General features: G+C 41.5%; 1 protein-coding gene across 1 annotated transcript; it reads right to left on the bottom strand.

Annotated features, from left to right (window-relative positions):
• Positions 1–937: 937 nt before the first annotated feature.
• On the bottom strand, positions 938–18,373 carry adh5 (alcohol dehydrogenase 5). Its single transcript, XM_084331587.1, has 9 exons — positions 18,317–18,373; positions 17,470–17,571; positions 16,300–16,441; positions 16,086–16,173; positions 14,050–14,269; positions 13,548–13,808; positions 12,410–12,545; positions 2,171–2,309; positions 938–1,152 (listed from the first exon to the last, which is right to left on the bottom strand). Exons 1-9 carry the CDS (start codon positions 18,332–18,334, stop codon positions 1,128–1,130), a joined length of 1,131 nt encoding a protein of 376 aa, XP_084187713.1. The 5' UTR covers positions 18,335–18,373; the 3' UTR covers positions 938–1,127.

Genomic DNA, 18,373 nt, shown 5'->3' with positions numbered 1-18,373 from the left:
GTGAAATATGCTACCTCTAGTAAAGCAGTAGTGTAGTTGAGGGCATATGACTGATGGTTTGTTCTCAACCAAGGCAGCCAATTCTAGCAGAGCGACTGCATTCAATTAATTTTCGATGTAAAGGGGTGTATATGCAGCCACGAGGTACACGTGAGGTAATGCATACACTCCTCTACATTGGAAATGAATGCAGCTGCACTGCCAGACTTGGCTGGAGGGGGTCAGAAGAGCCCTTGAGGGTGACTTTTTTCTGAGTAGCCTATACCCACACCACCAATCAGCCCAATTGCCACTAAAGTGAAGTCCAAGGTGAGATCACAGTGTGCACCTATACCATCAGTAAATAAAGAGTCAAGTAGTATCATTACCTACCATACCTACTCCCCCCCCCCCCCCCCAGCAATACAATTAACTGTGTGCAGTATAGGAACTCTTATAGTTAAGTATATCTTATCTCTTTGCTATCAATGTTATTCTTTACCATAGGATATATATATTGTAAGGTACATAATTCACCCACGGAGTTCCGCCCGAACATTCTGGAACATTTGTGATGATGTCATAGCCGAACATTCTAGAACATCAAACATTCTGGCACATTTGTGGTGATGTCCTAGCCGACCGTTCTAGAACATGGGGGATGTCACTGTATGATGTCATGACCAATGTTCTAGAGTCAGTCGACTGCAAGCAACGTAGCAGTACCATGTTGTATTTCTGTGCTTAATAAATGCTATTCGCTCTGCCTCGAGCCACCGTCTCCGACTCTCATCTCTCGGCACTACAATATATATATATATATATATATATATATATATATATTTTTTTTTTTAATGGTTGAACACTGGCGCTTGCCTGGTAATATGTCAATGTCTCGCTGTATGCAGTATTCCATTAGTCATCATGTGATCAAGAAACGCAAGGACAAACAACAAAATAATAGGAAAAGAATTTAATGACCAAAAACAAACATTTTGACCACCATGGACATTCAAAATTGTTCATGATTTGTATTTATAACTTCTAATACTGAAATGTGCATAACAAATGATTGCAGAGGACTAAGTGCTTAAGATGAGATGATGATTTAAAGGCCCAATGTGATCGACGTAAGCATTTTAGGAACTTCAGAACTTCAGCACAGTGCGGATACTGCAAAGGAAAAAGAGAAAAAACAAACAGTTAAGATAGTGCAGAGCAAAGTCAGGTGTCATGATTAAAACGTCCTATAGATAACATTCAGTCACTAGATGTCACAGAGCACCAGCATTTATCCAATCAGGTGCATTCCACATGGGGAAATGGGAAATAGGGAGGGGATAGACCACTGCACTTCCGCGTTACATTGAGCTCATGGGAGAGAGCGGGGGAGAAAATGAATGAATGTGGATGAGAGCCTTGACATCAAGTGGTTGTATCTATTGCTGTGGGGGTGCTGGAGACATGATCCAATAGACTTTTATACGCCAGAGTCTCCTGAATACGGAGAGACCAGTCCCAAGTAGATCGGCACTTTCTCGGCCGAGCTAGTCACTTTTCCGTACCTACTCCCAAACTGCATTCGCAGATTGCCCACAGAGTCTCTGGATTGTCCAGAGATCTAGGCGTATATCTGCACATGAAGAGTTCGGCCGAGAAAGTGCCGATCGACTTGGGATTGGTCTCTCCGCGTTCAGGAGACTCAGGCGTATGAAAGTCTATTGGATCATGTCTGCCGCACCTCCACAGCCATAGCTACAACCATCCAGGCTCTCATCCACATTCATACATTTTCTTCCCCCGCTCTCTCTCCCATGATTACAGAATACTGGAAGTGTTGCAGTGGTCTATGCATGCCTGCAACATGTAAACATCAATATACATTTTGAACCCGCAAAATCTTTGAAATGATAAATAGAATAATAGAAATGTCATCTATAGCACCTTCAAAATAAATTAATTTAATAAATCAGTTAAAGATGACTGCATCAATGTTTCAAAACATTTCACTGGTAGCAGTTAAATGTTCCAAGGTGTCTAGTCTGACGGAAATACAAAAGAATAAGAAAAAAAGAATTTTCAGAAGCACTAAGATTGTTTAAAAATGTATTAATCAACGCCTAATCAACGAATTTAGTAGCAGTTTTAAAATAATTCATTGCATAGAGAGGCGGAGAGTGTATTTTCTAACCTCTTTCCGGCATGCATGAGGTCAAAGCCCTCGTTGATCTGTTCAAACGGGAGGGTGTGGGTCACAAACTCGTCAACCTTCAGTTTCTTGTTCATGTATTCAGTCACAAGTCTGGGAACGCTCTCCACACTCTTCCAGCCTGGGGGCATAAAAAATGGGTTAATCAACTGTCTTCGCAAACGTGTTCAGTCCTTTTTGATGCGGGCCAAGCAAAGTTCAGATTACATGATTTATAGCCCTGATCTTCCACTTGCAGACAAAAAGGCCCAGATCAGAGGCAAGTCGGTGTTGGCTTGGTGCATTAGAATTAGAAGAATGATCTTTATTGTCATTGTTACAACAAAATTTTAAATGCAGCCCTAGGTGCTAGCCGTGGCCCGTCACACAGTCCTAGATCATAAAAACAGTCCTAAACACAGTATTAAAATAAAACAAGAGTAAGGCATAATAGACATAACATAAACATAAACAGGGGGGGTATAAAAGATAATTGCACTATCCCTTAGTGTTGTGTGTGTGTGTGTGTGGGGGGGGTGCAGGGAGATGAGCGCATGCATGTCAGCGCTCGATTGCCATGTGTGTTATTGTTCAAGAAGAGACCAGAGGCTGACCAATGCATCGGAGACGCCCGGTAGATATCAAGCAGGCTAAACATCTGGAACCTGTCAGGGACGCGTGAATACTTTCCCCAAGGCAGTTGTCCTTCCGCGTTCGGTTTACGCGGCCTGATTGGCCACTGACGCTTCTCTCAGCGCCCAATCGCGTTAGCCCTACTATCGCCTAACTACTCGCTCAATACACTCTCTCAATATACTAAAACTAACTATCACTCAACTCACCATTACTCAACTAGATAAAATATAGCCTATAGAACAGATTTGTACAGCCTAACGTTAACCCTTTAATCGCCAAGGACGCCGTAACACGTCATTCTCCACCATGCGTAATCTGCCAATGACGCCGTAACACGTCATTGAGATCAATATTTCAAAAATCTGTGATGGCCTCCTGTTGATCTCCTCTCAACTCTCCAACGGTTCAAGAGCGCCATCTGGTGGCCGATCGGTGGATCGCCCAAACAGCAAACCGGAAACAGAAAGTGGTGTGTGAATGAATGAAAACTTTATTAACAGATTGCAGAATGGGTACAGTACAGTACAGCTCAATACATACAATTGTTAAGGGGATGCAGACCAGAGAAAGACTTTCGTCTTGTTTACATCAGGGTCCCCCATTTTCAATTCATCGTAGGTGCTCATCCAAATTCGGTCCGACCACTCGCTATAGCTCCCGGGGCTCCATCTCGACACACTGGATAATCAATCGCTCGCCCTAACTCAATAAACAACGTTATTTGGACGTATATAGTATTATACAACCTGGAAATGGTTCATCTAGATCAACATCCCATAATAGCAAAATTTCTACTCCAAGCTGATCGCCCAACGGCCCGAGGGGACTGGGGTAAGTTTCAGCGTTTATTATTACAGAGTTTGATACAAACTGCTCTGATGATCATATCACCCACACTACATGAATCATCCAACGTTGGCCACGGAATTATAAACGACCCCCCCCCCCCCCCCCCATCCGGTCAACATCAGATGATGAGTAGTAACTTCTAGAAGCACGTACATTTGACATTTTTTATCTGCCGCCGATCGCTATCAAACTGTATTTGATCATCAATATAATGCATTTAGGGCTATAAATCACGTTCTGCAGAATGCTGCAGAAAACGATAAAAACATATTTATACTTTAGACCGTATTTTAGTATGAATATGTGAATGAAAAAGTAGAACGTTGCTACATCCTAAACGATAGATAATTGACGTTGAATGGGCCATAGTAATGTCAATTTAGCAATACAATTTAAAAAGTTATAGCCCTGCAAAGAAGGGGAACTTCTCCATAGACAAATAGAGCTGGCAGAGGATGGTATAAGGATGTACATAAGCGTGGCAGAGAAAGGGTTAATATAGAGATGAAAACAATACGTTATTTATATATTGATGTGATGTCGATTGATATGAATAGCACATTACATTAATATAGAGAGATGAAAACAATACGAGGAAATGGGCTACGTTAATATAGAGAGATGAAAACAATACGAGGAAATGGGCGAGGACTATTGATGTGAGAGATGAAAACAATCCGTTATTTATATATTGATGTGATGCCGATTGATATGAATAGCGCGTTACGTTAATATAGAGAGATGAAAACAATACAATGAAATGGGCTACGTTAATATAGAGAGATGAAAACAATATGAGGAAATGGGCGGGCGAGGACTATTGATGTGAGAGATGAAAACAATACGTTATTTATAGAGCTGGGCCGTTAATGGCGTTAACGTGCTGCGTTAACGCTATACTAGTATCGCGCGATAATATAATTAACGCATTAATCTAAAAAAATAAATAAAAATATATATATATATATTTTTTTTACCTTTATTTACCCAGGGTAGGTTCGCTGAGCACAGATGCTCTTTTTCAGGAACGCCCTGCTTCACATTCACACAGTTCCATTCACACCTGGGAGCTGCCCAGTACAACCACAGTTGACACCATTGGCCACTGAGCAACTCCACTGGAGCAGTTGATTCAAGCCATGTCACATAGTTCAAGTTTGAAATGATTCTTTCTGTTTTGCTCCTGAGAGTGCTAGATACTGTACTGTACTGGTAATATTATTTATTTGTGTTAACTTCTGAATAAAACAACTTATTAAACACAAGTACATCTTATTGAACATTATTTTGATATTTCATTACCAATTATCATAGCAAAACAGCTTTTTCAAACAGTCTGTAATGCATTTTGGAAACGGGAGATGGGCTCATGGTGTAATGGGCCACCTGGCCTGAGAAACATAAGGAGGAAAGAAAAAGTAAGGACTTACTTCTGGTCATTATTTGGGTAGAACACACATATTTTGAATGCCTTCGGCAGGTTTTTTTTTTTTTTTTTTGAGCCATTTTAATCTAGATTAAATCCAGGATTGCAGATAGATTAATCTAGATTAAAAAAAATTATCTATGCCCACCTCTAGTTATTTATATATTGATGTGATGCCGATTGATATGAATAGCGCGTTACGTTAATATAGAGAGATGAAAACAATACGAGGAAATGGGCTATGTTAATATAGAGATGAAAACAATACGAGGAAATGGGTGAGGACTATTGATGTGAGAGATGAAAACAATACGTTATTTATATATTGATGTGATGTCGATTGATATGAATAGCGCGTTACATTAATATAGAGAGATGAAAACAATACGAGGAAATGGGCGAGGACTTGGGCTGTGGAACTGAAAGCTAGGCGCAACGCGTTTGGACGCTGAGAGAAGCGTCAGTGGCCAATCAGGCTGCGTAAACCGAACGCGGAAGGACAACTGCCTTGGGGAAAGGGACGCTTGTATGCTTTCCGCAACGCAGTTGTACGATTTGCGAATCCGATTGGCCAGGTCATTTCTGGCCATGTGACATGTACGCCCAATCGTGGGACCGCAAGTGTCTACACTGGTTAAGCTTACGCGCTCTTTCGAAGTTGGTTAAGGTTAGAGTTTGTCTTAGAGCATGGCGATAGAACGCCTGCCCTTCTTTCGACGGTTAAGCTTAGGCACTCTTTCGAAGTTGGTTAAGGTTAGAGTTAGAGCATGGCGATAGAACGCCAGGTGCTTTGCAGGCTGTTCAACGCGGAAATTGGCAAAGACACAGCTCGTCACGCTATTGGGCGCACATGTCACATGACCAGAAATGTCAGTGGCCAATCAGATTAGCAAATCGCACAACTGTGTTGCGGAAAGCATACACGCATCAGGGACGGGCAATGAGCTACAGCCAATGAGAGTGCACGAGTGACATGAGAGAGAGAGCATTCTGCTGTGGTTTGGTTAAGATAAGATATTCCTTTATTGATCCCCTTGGGGAAATTCAGGCATCATAGCAGCATGGGGGAGGTACAAGTAGTAGAAGACATAAGGTACAGGTATAGGTCACAGAATTATAATACAGCGGAAAAATAAAAATATAATAAAAAGGCAGTGTAAACAATATACAATATAATTGACTTTGAACTAGCGAGGGACCACAAACAGAATGAAGAAACTCTTGTCTTCAAAAAAAGAAAAACAGTTTTAGCTTATTGCAATGTTCAATAATGTAACACCGCTATTAACAGTTTGAGTGCCAGCCATTTAACATTGGAAACCCCATTGAATGCCAGCACCCACTTCAATGATAGCGTTGTGAACGCATATTCTCTCTCCTAAATTATGGCTATGTGTCTAATCTGCCTGTCGTTTATCAATGACTTGTTTGCAGTCAACATTGTCGAAACGGATTGTTTTTTTAACGGTTCATTTTCGTTTTATAGCATTTCGAAAAGCCCTCGTTTTCAAGGAAAATATATAGATTCCATGATAAACGGCATTTACTGGAATATTCTAGAATACACAAATTTTGTCATTTTTCGGCCTATTTATGAATCGTTTTCAAATAAACGCTAGATTATCGATAGTATATGTGTATTTATGCACGCTATAGAGGCGGGCTGAAAAATCTATTCTCTCTTTCAGGTCTGATTATCCTAAGCAGGGCTCTACAGTGCGACCAAATTGCTCGCATATGCCCCTAAAAATATTTGTATGCGAACCATAAAAATCAATTACGCGCACGCTGTGCGAATACAGATTATAGCCTCTCTCGTCTTTTTTTTCCTCCGCTGCGAGATCGTTAAAAAACTACAAGTCCCACATTGCACTCAAGCCAACGGTCCAATCACAGTAGAGTGAAGTGACTGGTTTCATGGGAAATAAAGCAAATGACCAATCGGAAGCTCTCATTTAGCTTGTTTACTTCCTGAAACTCCGCGATCAGGGCTCTCGTTTTCCGAGACACCAACTTATTATAGTCTCTCTCTTACCAATAGCAATAGATTTTAGAACACCTAGATTTATCGATAGCAATAGTAATATAACGTTAATGCAACAAAACAAATGCCTTGCTTTGTTAATGTCGGTGTGTTGGCTGTAACGGACATGACAATAACATAACGTGTACACATTAAAATTGCGATAATCTAATCGATGCAGTTGAATTTCCCCCTTAGGATCGATGCATTGTTACACCCATACACCAAAGTCACTGGCCCACTGTGTATAATAACTTGGCTAGCGTTATCAATAGCAGAGGTGGGCAATGGGTCCAGCTGCAGCGCCGGAGTGCAAGCGATGTTATGTAATTGGCAGACTCGACTGTCAATCAATGGTCTACCTGACACGCAAACTCAAACAATGTTTCTGTACTGGAGGTGTGATTGATTGAAAACTTTATTAACAGATTGCAGAATGGGTACAATACAGTACAGCTCAATACACACAATTGTTAAGGGGATGCAGACCAGAGAAAGACTTTCGTCTTGTTTACATCAGGGTCCCCCATTTTCAATTAATCAGGAAAGTGTACAGTAGGAAAGTGTACAGTATTTCAATAGGCAACCCTGAAAGGATTATTTTTCTAGAAGAGCAACACAGCCAAAACATAAGCATTGTATGCATAAAAGGGGCTAAAGTTAAGTGACTGAACCTTTTGTAGCAGTAGTTTGATTTGATAGTTTATTTGATAGGGACAGCACATGTTAATGAACATCAAGTACAAAATGTAAACATGCAGGGTTGTAGCAAGAGCTAATTTACACACATGCACGCACAGTACAAATATACATTTATATAAAAAAAAAAAAAACTCCGTTACTTGAAATATTTTCACCGTGCTCCTAAATATTTTTGGGTGCTCCTAAATTTCTTTGTGTGCTCCTAAATTTTTTCATTTAGGAGCACCTGTGCCCCTAGTGAAAAAGGTTAGCGTAGAGCCCTGCTAAGACTGGTAAAATAAATTCCTTACCCGAGATCAGATGTTATCCAAAAAGATTATTCCAATTCCTGATCGCCATTCCAAATATCGATCACGCTTATTGATTACAGTGTTGGTACTGTAAATACATAATCATCGCTGTTCTGATGGCGGGCGATCACTTGGTCTCTTCAGATGCCTCGACGGAAAAGTAAAAGTGAGGAAACTGACCACTCCCCCTGCATCAATCTAAAGTAATGGGGTGCAGTTACACAGTGAGAGACGATAGGGGGAGGTATCTTCCCAATTGAGCTCAGAGAGACTCTGCAGCACTAACCCGAGGCTCGATCGCCAATAAAAAAGAAAACGGCAAACAGACGCTATATAGCGTCAGGGGCACTCAAAGGTCGGCATGAACTAACGACAAAAAGCGCCCATGGGAACCAAAGTGTTAAGAGTGTCTCTTATTAGTAGTCATTAATTCATTCATGATTTTAGGGAAATTTTTTGAAAAGGGATGGGCGGAGACCTGTGAAATAGCCTATTATACAGAATGTGGTTGACGAGCTGGATTTGTTCTCTGCTAGCTTATTATGATTGTAATGATTTCACAAACTTCAACGCTGTATGCATCACCTGGATTTGAGTTTCATATTCTGAATACCCACAATGAGAATGAGTAGAATAATGAGTAGAGAGAGAGAGACACTGACAGAGACCAGGCAGTGGGCGTGGCATTGGAAACATTAGGCCCGGACAAGGAAAGAATGACAGCTCATTATCGGAGACAAAGAAACCACTAAAACCTTGCCTTGTGCTTTCTCCAGTGTATTCCTCTGACCAAAATAAATACCTCCATACCATAACCAAGACCAGTGTCACTTCTCGTGTGTATTTTCTAGGGATGCACCGAAAATTATCGGCCGAAAATGGATTAAAAAGGCTCTTTCGGCCGAAAGGGTTTTAGCACCGAAAATATATCACTGAATGTCAAAGAACAGGGTAACGTAATGTTTGTAACCTAAAGTGTTGTTGTGATGACGTAATCAAAACGTGCAACGTGTAACGTGAGCAGCTTGGCAGCTCTTCCTGCGTTCTGCAGCCTGTGATAACCAACTCCTCTTGGGAGTCGCGCTGTTTCAATAACTCCGCGAGCAACGCATCCAATAAATGCGTCTTTAACATGCTTTATATCCTCGCCATTACTATATGCCTGTCGCTGTTAAAACCTTTTGAACTAACGTTAGCGTTAAGCTAGCTAACGCTTCCATTCCTCTTTGACCCGTCTCTCGTAAGCTACATCATCCCTTGCTAAGAGTCATGGGAGATGTAGTAAATACAACAGTCCTGTGTGTGTGTGTGTCTTTATGCAGATCGTTATGCAGTTTTAAAGCACCTTGGCTTTGTTCTGAATGCACTTTGTTGTAGTTATCCTACAGAGAAAAGAAAATGCACTTGACTTTAATGCACATTTTGTTGTATGCAAAGAGAAAATGTTTAAATTGTACAATTGCTATATGAATTGAAAATGGGGGACCCTGATGGAAACAAGACAAACGTCTTTCTCAGGTCTGCATCCCCTTAACAATTGTATGTATTGAGCCGTACTGTATTGTACCCATTCTGCAATCTGTTAAATAAAGTTTTCATTCATTCATTCATTCACAATCTTTCAGCAGTCAGTCTGGAATTAATGTATGCATTCAAAAGTGCTGAATAAATGTAGCTAAATAAAAATACAAAAAAATACATTATATATATGTATTCCTATTTTCGGTATCGGTTTCGGCCAGGAATTTCCCATTCGGTGCATCCCTAGTATTTTCGTGACAAAACATAGTTTGGAGACCAGACTAGGCTTGTCAGGGATTCCTCCCGGTGAAAGATCTTGTAATGTGTAAACCCCTGTTGCTGATCAGTCACGTAGTGTGAAACCACAACGACTCCCCGATTACGAGACAGAAAGACAGCCGTTTGCATTAATCAGGGCTCTACAGTGCGACCATATTGCTCGCATATGCCCCTAAAAATATGTGTGTGAACCTCAAAAATCAATTACGTGCACCGTGTGCGAACTGCTGATGACAGCCTAAGTCGTACTTTTTATTTCTCCGCTGAGAATCGTTAAAAAACTACAAGTCCCACATTGCACTCAAGCCAACGGTCCAATCACAGTAGAGTGAAGTGACTGGTTTCATGGGAAATAAAGCAAATGACCAATCGGAAGCTCTCATTTTGCTTGTTTACTTCCTGAAACTCCGCCATTGCGATCAGGGCTCTCGTTTTCCGAGACACTAACTTATTATAGTCTCTCTCTTACCAATAGCAATAGATTTTAGAACACCTAGATTTATCGATAGCAATAGTAATATAACGTTAATGCAACAAAACGAATGCCTTGCTTTGTTAATCATAACGTTGATGCAGTAGCGTATGTCGGTGTGTTGGCTGTAACGGACATGACAATAACATAACGTGTACACATTAAAATTGCGATAATCTATTCTAACATTTTAAAATCGATGCAGTTGAATTTCCCCCTTAGGATCGATGCATTGTTACACCCCTACACCAAAGTCACTGGCCCACTGTGTATCTGTGTGTATAATAACTTGGCTAGCGTTATCAACAGCAGAGATGGGCAATAGGGTCCAGCTGCAGCGCCGGACGGCCGGAGTGCAAGCGGTGTGATGTAATTGGCAGACTCGACTGTCAATCAATGGTCTACCTGACACGCAAACTCATAAACAATGTTTCTGTACTGGAGGTATACAGTATTTCAATAGGCAACCCTGAAAGGATTATTTTTCTAGAAGAGCAACACAGCCTTGTATGCATAAAAGGGGCAAAAGCTAAAGTTAAGTGACTGAACCTTTTGTAGCAGTAGTTTGATTTGATAGTTTATTTGATAGGGACAGCACATTTTAATGAACATCAAGTACAAAATACAAAATGTAAACATGCAGGGTTGTAGCAAGGGCTAATTTACACATGCACACAGTACAAATATACATTTATTTTTGAAAAAAAAAAAATCTGTTACTTGAAATATTTTCACTGTGCTCCTAAATATTTTTGGGTGCTCCTAAATTTCTTTGTGTGCTCCTAATTTTTTTCATTTAGGAGCACATGTGCTCCTTGGGAAAAAGGTTAGCGTAGAGCCCTGATTATGAGCGAACATCAAATCAATAAAAATGCAAGTTCACAAGTCAAGTCAAGTCAAGAGTTTTAATTGTCACGGCATACAAGTATACAATGAAATGCGGGTGGTCTTGCCCGCAACGATGTGCAATACAGTGGTACAACATATAATGAGGCATGATTACAATCCCTACAAATCTGATTCTCCCGTCTATTGCACAATTTAAGACCTTGATCACTAATCTTTGTCAATCAAGTTGTATGTGTTCCAATTGATTTGTTATCCTTCCTTTATTGTCTTTTTGTCTTATTGTTACGATTTTATACAGTATACTAGGGGTGGGGGAAAAATCTATATGTAGTAGTATCGCGATACTTTGCGTGGCGATACTGTATCGATACAGGGATTTTATTTTATTAGATAAAACATGTTGACAAAGTTTTAATTTGCAGTTGAAAAAGGTAATAAATAAATAAAAAATAAAGAAATCGCAATATTAACACATTGAGTGCCACGCCCCTTCCGGGAAGTGACCACTTCCGTGCCGCCCATTAAACCCATGTAAACGTAGTTGTAGTTTGTAGAACAAAACCTATATTTTATAGTATCGCTATGGGTCTAATAATGCCGTCGAGTCTCATTGAGCTACTTCTGGTCAACGTGCAAAAAACAGATTATTTTTTCATCCATACATTTCCGTTTGATACCGTTTTGAATATGAAAATAGTCCGGCTAGTCCGGCCGCTTCTGAGCAATTCCAGGGAAAAGACAAAACAGGGTTTTTGTGTAATTCAATAAACACGTTGTCATTTTTCGCCTGATTATCGGATCTTCCTGAAATCAACGCTAAATCATCACTATTATCCTTTGTGGTGCATGCATGCAATGTGGTTTAGACCGGCGCCGCTGGACAATTCAGTCAGTATTTGTGAATGTGCACCACTCTCTCCTAAAGCTTCAACCTTGTTTATGTCTCCTGGATGTTATCACACCCAAATGAGGATTATATGAGCTCTCTATTCTAGTGCTGCTGACAAAACGGAAACCTCATTTGGGTGCCAGAGCTCCACCAAACAGCATGCAAGTGCGCCATAGATTGTCCACAGATACTCCATCCATCCTCAAGCATATAGACCATGCATTTTCAATAATGTTGCAGTTTTAAACCGTATACCACCTGTATGCGTTTCTGTGGGCGAACAAGCCCAACCAAGCAGTCGCTTACCTCCAAAAGCGGTGCCTTTCCACACTCTGCCTGTGACCAGCTGGAAAGGTCTTGTGGAGATTTCCTGTCCAGCCCCGGCCACACCGATGATGATGCTTACACCCCAGCCTTTGTGACACGCCTCCAGAGCAGCTCTCTGAAATGACAACACAGAGTTACATCATGTTTGTCCTTCAAATACTGGATACTTTTTTAGGAAATTTCACAATATGTGCTCAGAGATGGTGGCTACCTCTGAAACCACATGTACCCCACTAAAACAGTTTCTCACTACCCTACTCTTGTTTCCCCATCAGATGTCCTACTGTCTCAATAAAAGACAAAAGGCTTGGACTTGACAACAGTGACCTCTGGTGGAAAGCAGCCTAGCAGCATCCTCCATACTAGTTGGTTTGGAAGGGTACTATGCATAGATGAGATTGTCATTATACAGCACAAGTACATCACAATGAAAAGAGGTTTGGCATCCAACCAGAGTGCAAATGTAACAGTAAAGTGCAATAGCAATATACAATGTACAGGTTATTAAACTGGGTATGAAATATAGAAATTAGTACTACTGGGTGTAGTGCTAATCAGATGTATGTACAGAGTTGTAATACCAAATATGTACAGCGAGTCTGGAATAAAGAGAGTATGGTCGTAGTCATACTGGCCAGCAGCGTAACTAGTAAGAGTAGGTAAGGGATATGTACAGATATAGATATAGTATCTACAGATATGCAAAAGGATTATGTGCAGGTATGTAGACAGGTGGATATATATACGGTAGAAAAAGAATAAATTATTGTATATGCGATCATACAGAGTTATATGCAGGTGTATAAGTAGGTATATAGGAGGATTATATGCAGACAGATATGGATATGTATATAGTACAGCACTGTTGCACATGCCATCATATGCATGTTTGATAGCCAGTAAAGCTTTGTAGTCCTCAGCTTAGCAGCTCCCATTAGTATGCAGGTGTATAAGTAGGTATATAGGAGGATTATATGCAGACAGATATGGATATGTATATAGTACAGCACTGTTGCACATGCCATCATATGCATGTTTGATAGCCAGTAAAGCTTTGTAGTCCTCAGCTTAGCAGCTTCCATTAGTCCATCTCCTGTCTAGTGCGTCTTTGTCTCACCATGATTCCCACGTTGCCGATGCACTCAAAGGAATAGTCCACCCCTCCGTCTGTCATCTCCACCAGGACCTCCTGGATGGGTCTGCTGTGGTCCTTGGGGTTCACAAACTCCGTGGCTCCAAACTCCTTGGCCTTCTCAAACTTGTCCGGGTTGATGTCCACGCCAATGATCCTGGTCGCCCCGGCGACCTGGCAGCCCATGATGACAGCCAGGCCGACGGCCCCGAGGCCAAAGATGGCACACGTAGAGCCTGGCTCAACCTGAGCATGAAGGAATTAGAAATGTTAATAAAAAATAAAATAAAACAATTTAAATAGAACACATGCATGAACTTGAACCTAGGTCTGGCTTGATGTTACCCAGTCAAATACTTTCTTGGATATATTGAGTCTGATTGGCTTTGCGCAAGTGGCAATTTTAGATTTATATGTAACGAGAGCAATATATGTTTTCTACTTGTTGTTAATGAGCTGCCGTGAAGCCTGGGATCTGGACACTGACCTTGGCAGTATTGATGGCAGCACCGTAGCCGGTGGAGATGCCACAGCCCAGCAGGCACACCTTGTCCAGAGGAGCCTTCTCATCCACCTTGGCCAGAGAGATGTCGGCCACCACCGTGTACTCGGAAAAGGTGCTGGTCCCCATGAAGTGGAACAGCTGCTTGCCCTTGCAGGTGAACCGGGAAGTCTTGTCAGGCATCAGACCCTGGCCCTGGGTGACTCTGCAGGGCGGAGGAAAGACGATGAAGCTCAGCGCAGGGTTCCCACAGACATTGCAAAATGAAATTCACAGACTTTCCTAAGCACTATTTTTCATTTTAAAAAGGGCATTTAAAAGGATACAATTCACTTTTAAATGCTGTTTTTTTATAGAAAAAAAACAATTAAAACCAATTACCGGTAGTTACACTTTAAATAAAAACAATTCTATTTCTTGATTCAGAACTATTTTTATCATGGATGGACCAAACTTTTAATGTGAATGGTTGATTTGAATTGCAAGGACTTTTTAAGCACCTTGTTAAAAAATTGGCTGTTTAAGGAATTCCAGGCCTTGACTTTTTTTTTGTAAAAAAAATCAAGCACTTCAAGGACCTTGTGCGAACCCTGTCAGCGGTTGTGAACTCAGCTGTAGGCAGAAGCTTGCTTTGATGCTGAACGGTGAACAGCTTGGGGCGGCGCTGCGAGATATACCATGATTCATGCTGGATCGTGCATATTCGACAGCTAATAAAAAGGGTGAACTTGTCAAACTCAATATTACTGCTGATAAGTTATTTCTAGTATTCACAACCTCATTACTCAGACGTCTATACAGTATGGTTCCTGCTATGGGTGGAAAAATAAATCAATGTTGATCGACAATAAACAGAATGTGTATGTGGACAATGTGTGTTTGTCCATCTTATTTATAAACATAAATCTGAGAGATTTGTCGAGCGAATTTCTTTTTGTTTTGGGAAATGAATTAAACTCAACCAACTGGTGAAAATATATGATTTCATAAATATTTGGCAAAATAATCGCAACTGAACTTTTTGCTGGATTTAATTATTACATCCCTAGATCCCGCCCCGGAGTAAATGTGAAATGTCTGTATGTTTCTATGCAGTTTTCCATCTCAGCATAGTTCTAAAGTGACATGATAAACAGTCTGGTCAAACTGGACTAGCCAGGGGCAAACTCCTCATCAAATCTCTCAGTATCCTCCAGAAGGGAATCTTTCTTTTCACATCTTTTTACCTACAGATGATTATTTTTATTTTATAATATATATACACACACACTCAGCAGGGCATTTTAAATAGTGCTGTGGACATTTTGTGTTGGCCCTGGCCGCGATAAACCCTTCTTGACCCTGTTGTGAAATATAAAATAAAAGAATAAAAAGATTAATACAAATAATATAATACGGGCGGTCAGGTGGCGTAACGGAGATTGCGTTCGTCACCAAACCCCGGAGCGGCTAGATTCGCCTGTTCGAATCCAGCTCACAGCTCCGGGGTTGTCACCAGCTTGGCTGGCCGTTCACACTAATACAATTGGCAGTATTAGAGGGTGGGAGAAGCTGGCGGGGTGGGTCCGGGTCGTTGTAAACAGCGACTCGTACAGTTCGGTCGGGGCGCCTGCTAAGCGTGGATAGGACTTGAGTGGGATAGTGTGATCCTTCCACACGCTACGCCCTCTCAATGAGAATCCGCGCTGCCCGGTGAAAAGAAGCGGTTGATTGGCTGGACGTGTGTCGGAGGAAGCACGTGATAGCCTCCACTCTCCCAGACCGACTGTGGGGGGTAAGTGCGCAGCGACCAGGAAGGGGATTGGGAATTGGCATAACGACTAACATTGGGATGGGAGAAAATCGGAGGAAAATGGAGGGGGAAAAATACCAATAAAAAAATAAATAATAATAATATAATACATTAACCTTTCCCCATTTGGAATATACCGCTCAAAATCCCAGAAATTCCATGACAACCGGGAAATTGGTGCACACGATTGATCATGTAATCCAATAGCAAGTTTGCAAACCTATTTTACCTGATTTTCTGACAAAGGTTGGTCTTGGGGTTTTTGCAGAATTTGCACTCCCCGCACTGAGGCACGTACAAAGGGACCACAGTGTCACCTTGTTGAGAAGGAGGAGGATCATCAGTCAGGAAACAAACAACAAGTCATTAGAAAACCAACTCCAGAACTCACGTCAATTCACGCATTCAAGATACGCTTAACGTTTATTATGACGGTGCATCACCTGGCTTGAATTTGGTGACTCCCTCCCCGACACTCTCGACCGTCCCGGCGCCCTCGTGGCCCAGAATGACAGGGAAAAGACCCTCAGGATCACTGCCACTCAGGGTGTAGGCATCAGTGTGACATACACCTGTAGCGGCGATCTGAAACACATTTAACATGTTAATTCTTCACCTTCTTTGATGGTTAAATCAGGGGGTGTCCTAGTTGTTCCACAGTGGGCTTGTGAAGCCCATTGAGACATGTAATGTGATGTTGGGCTAAACATCAAAACATGTAATGTAATGTTGGGCTAGTCACATAAACTTGAGACATTAGGTGAATTTATATTCCAATATCATTCAGGATACTAGAGTATTCTGTCTAAAAGCTGGCCCATGTAGGCTCAATGTCATATCCCATTCATAATAGTCGGGATACACTCTGAGAAACACTGGGTCAATGGCTAGTTAGTTAGTTAGTTAGTTAGTTAGAACATTTGTTTAACCAGGCAAGTTAGTTGACTAGGAACACATTTCTATTTACAGCGACAGCCTGGGGTAGTAGCAGCAGGGGGGGGGGTTACACACCAGCCAGTTAAGGGGAGGGATGATTAGGTGGCCTTGATGTCAGAGACCTGATGGGACTTTGGCCTGGGACGGCAGGGGAACCCCCTACTCTTTGCGATAGACGCCCTGGGTTACGATAGATGCAACCGAATTCTGTCGGATGAGACAATCTGGCATATATGCCATTGAGAAGGTTTTTGGCCTAACTTTGACGTACATCTCAATAATCCGTCAATTTAGTATCCCAGGTTTAATATAGCAGCTGTACTTGTTATTCCTCAATCAGACTACTGTAGTGTGTGGTTCAATAGTAAAACAGACTTCATAGCTGTAATCTCAAACGAGGTAGTGCATTTCTTCAGTTGCTCGTGTTGACATTATCTGCAGAAGCAGCACCAAGGGGGCCCCAGTTTGAAACATTCCCACAGCTGGCCCTCTAATCTCCAACCGAAGAGGTCAGGAAAACCCTTGACACTCCCTTCCAGCTGGGTCCAGTTTTGTTCCCACCAGAGCAAATGTTTCCTTTAAAACTGTGTCACAATAGGCTGCCGGTTATAGGGTGTGCATTTGTGCAGTTAGCACTGGCATATGACATTTCTGACATAGGCAACGTGTGGTTTTACCTTGATGCGCACTTCATGGGCCTGAGGTGGGCCAACTTCCACGTCTTCAATGGAGAGAGGTTTACCAGCCTCCCAGGCCACAGCAGCCTTACACTTGATCACCTAAAAAGGGTGAGGATAAACGTTTTAAATGGTTTATTCTCATTTACAGTCTTGGTGCAGTTGAGTGGGCATATACAATGTATGATGCCATTGCAATGGCTTCAAGTCACTCGTAGCTAGGGTTAGCCTACTTACTACGACATAAGTTAACCTTTGAACTACATTCAATGCAGGCTTGACTTGCACACAGGCTGGACTGTCAGTGACAGGTTACATTACCGCTGACCAACAGGGAGCCAGAGAGAGAAAACAATCTTCCATTTGTTATTACAACATTCCCGGCGCTTGACAACTAATACATACCGGTTACAATGGCTACATGTTCAGCGTTTAGCCTAGAGGCCAATCATTTTCATAAAAGAAACACGTGCGATCCGCAACTATTACACAGAACCCAGCATTAGGTCATAATATGAATGGAAACACACTGTTCCTTTGTACTTGATTCATTGATTGCAATCTAGGTCAGTTGGTAGATGCTAGATCGGACGACCCGGAAGAAAGTGTTTACATTTATTTTTAAGTAGTGGTTATGGTTAGGAATATGTTCATAAACAACTTTTAATTATACACATTTGACGACTTGCGGCTTTGCAGCTTGGACAAAAACTGACGACCACTTCCACCTTCTCGCGGTAAACCAATAGAATGACTATATTATGTATGATTACGAGAACAGTAGGTAAGCATTAGCCAATGCATTAAACACTGATATGTTTGCATATTGTGCAAGATTTTAACTTACTTTTCCAGCTGTCTCCATGTTGCTTCTTTCGCCAAACGAAAAGGGGGAGAAGAGGGA

Source organism: Notolepis coatsorum, assembly GCF_963971535.1.
Source record: "Notolepis coatsorum genome assembly, chromosome: 16".
In the NCBI taxonomy this organism is placed as follows: domain Eukaryota; kingdom Metazoa; phylum Chordata; class Actinopteri; order Aulopiformes; family Paralepididae; genus Notolepis; species Notolepis coatsorum.
This window is presented reverse-complemented; position numbering and strand designations above follow the sequence as displayed.

Excerpts from the sequence above, each read along its gene's own strand:
- adh5 (XM_084331587.1), bottom strand. Across the intron at positions 14,270-16,085 it reads AACCTTTGTCAGAAAATCAG|AGTCACCCAGGGCCAGGGTC; the intron begins GTAAAATAGGTT and ends TCCGCCCTGCAG. Across the intron at positions 2,310-12,409 it reads GAAAGGCACCGCTTTTGGAG|GCTGGAAGAGTGTGGAGAGC; the intron begins GTAAGCGACTGC and ends TTATGCCCCCAG.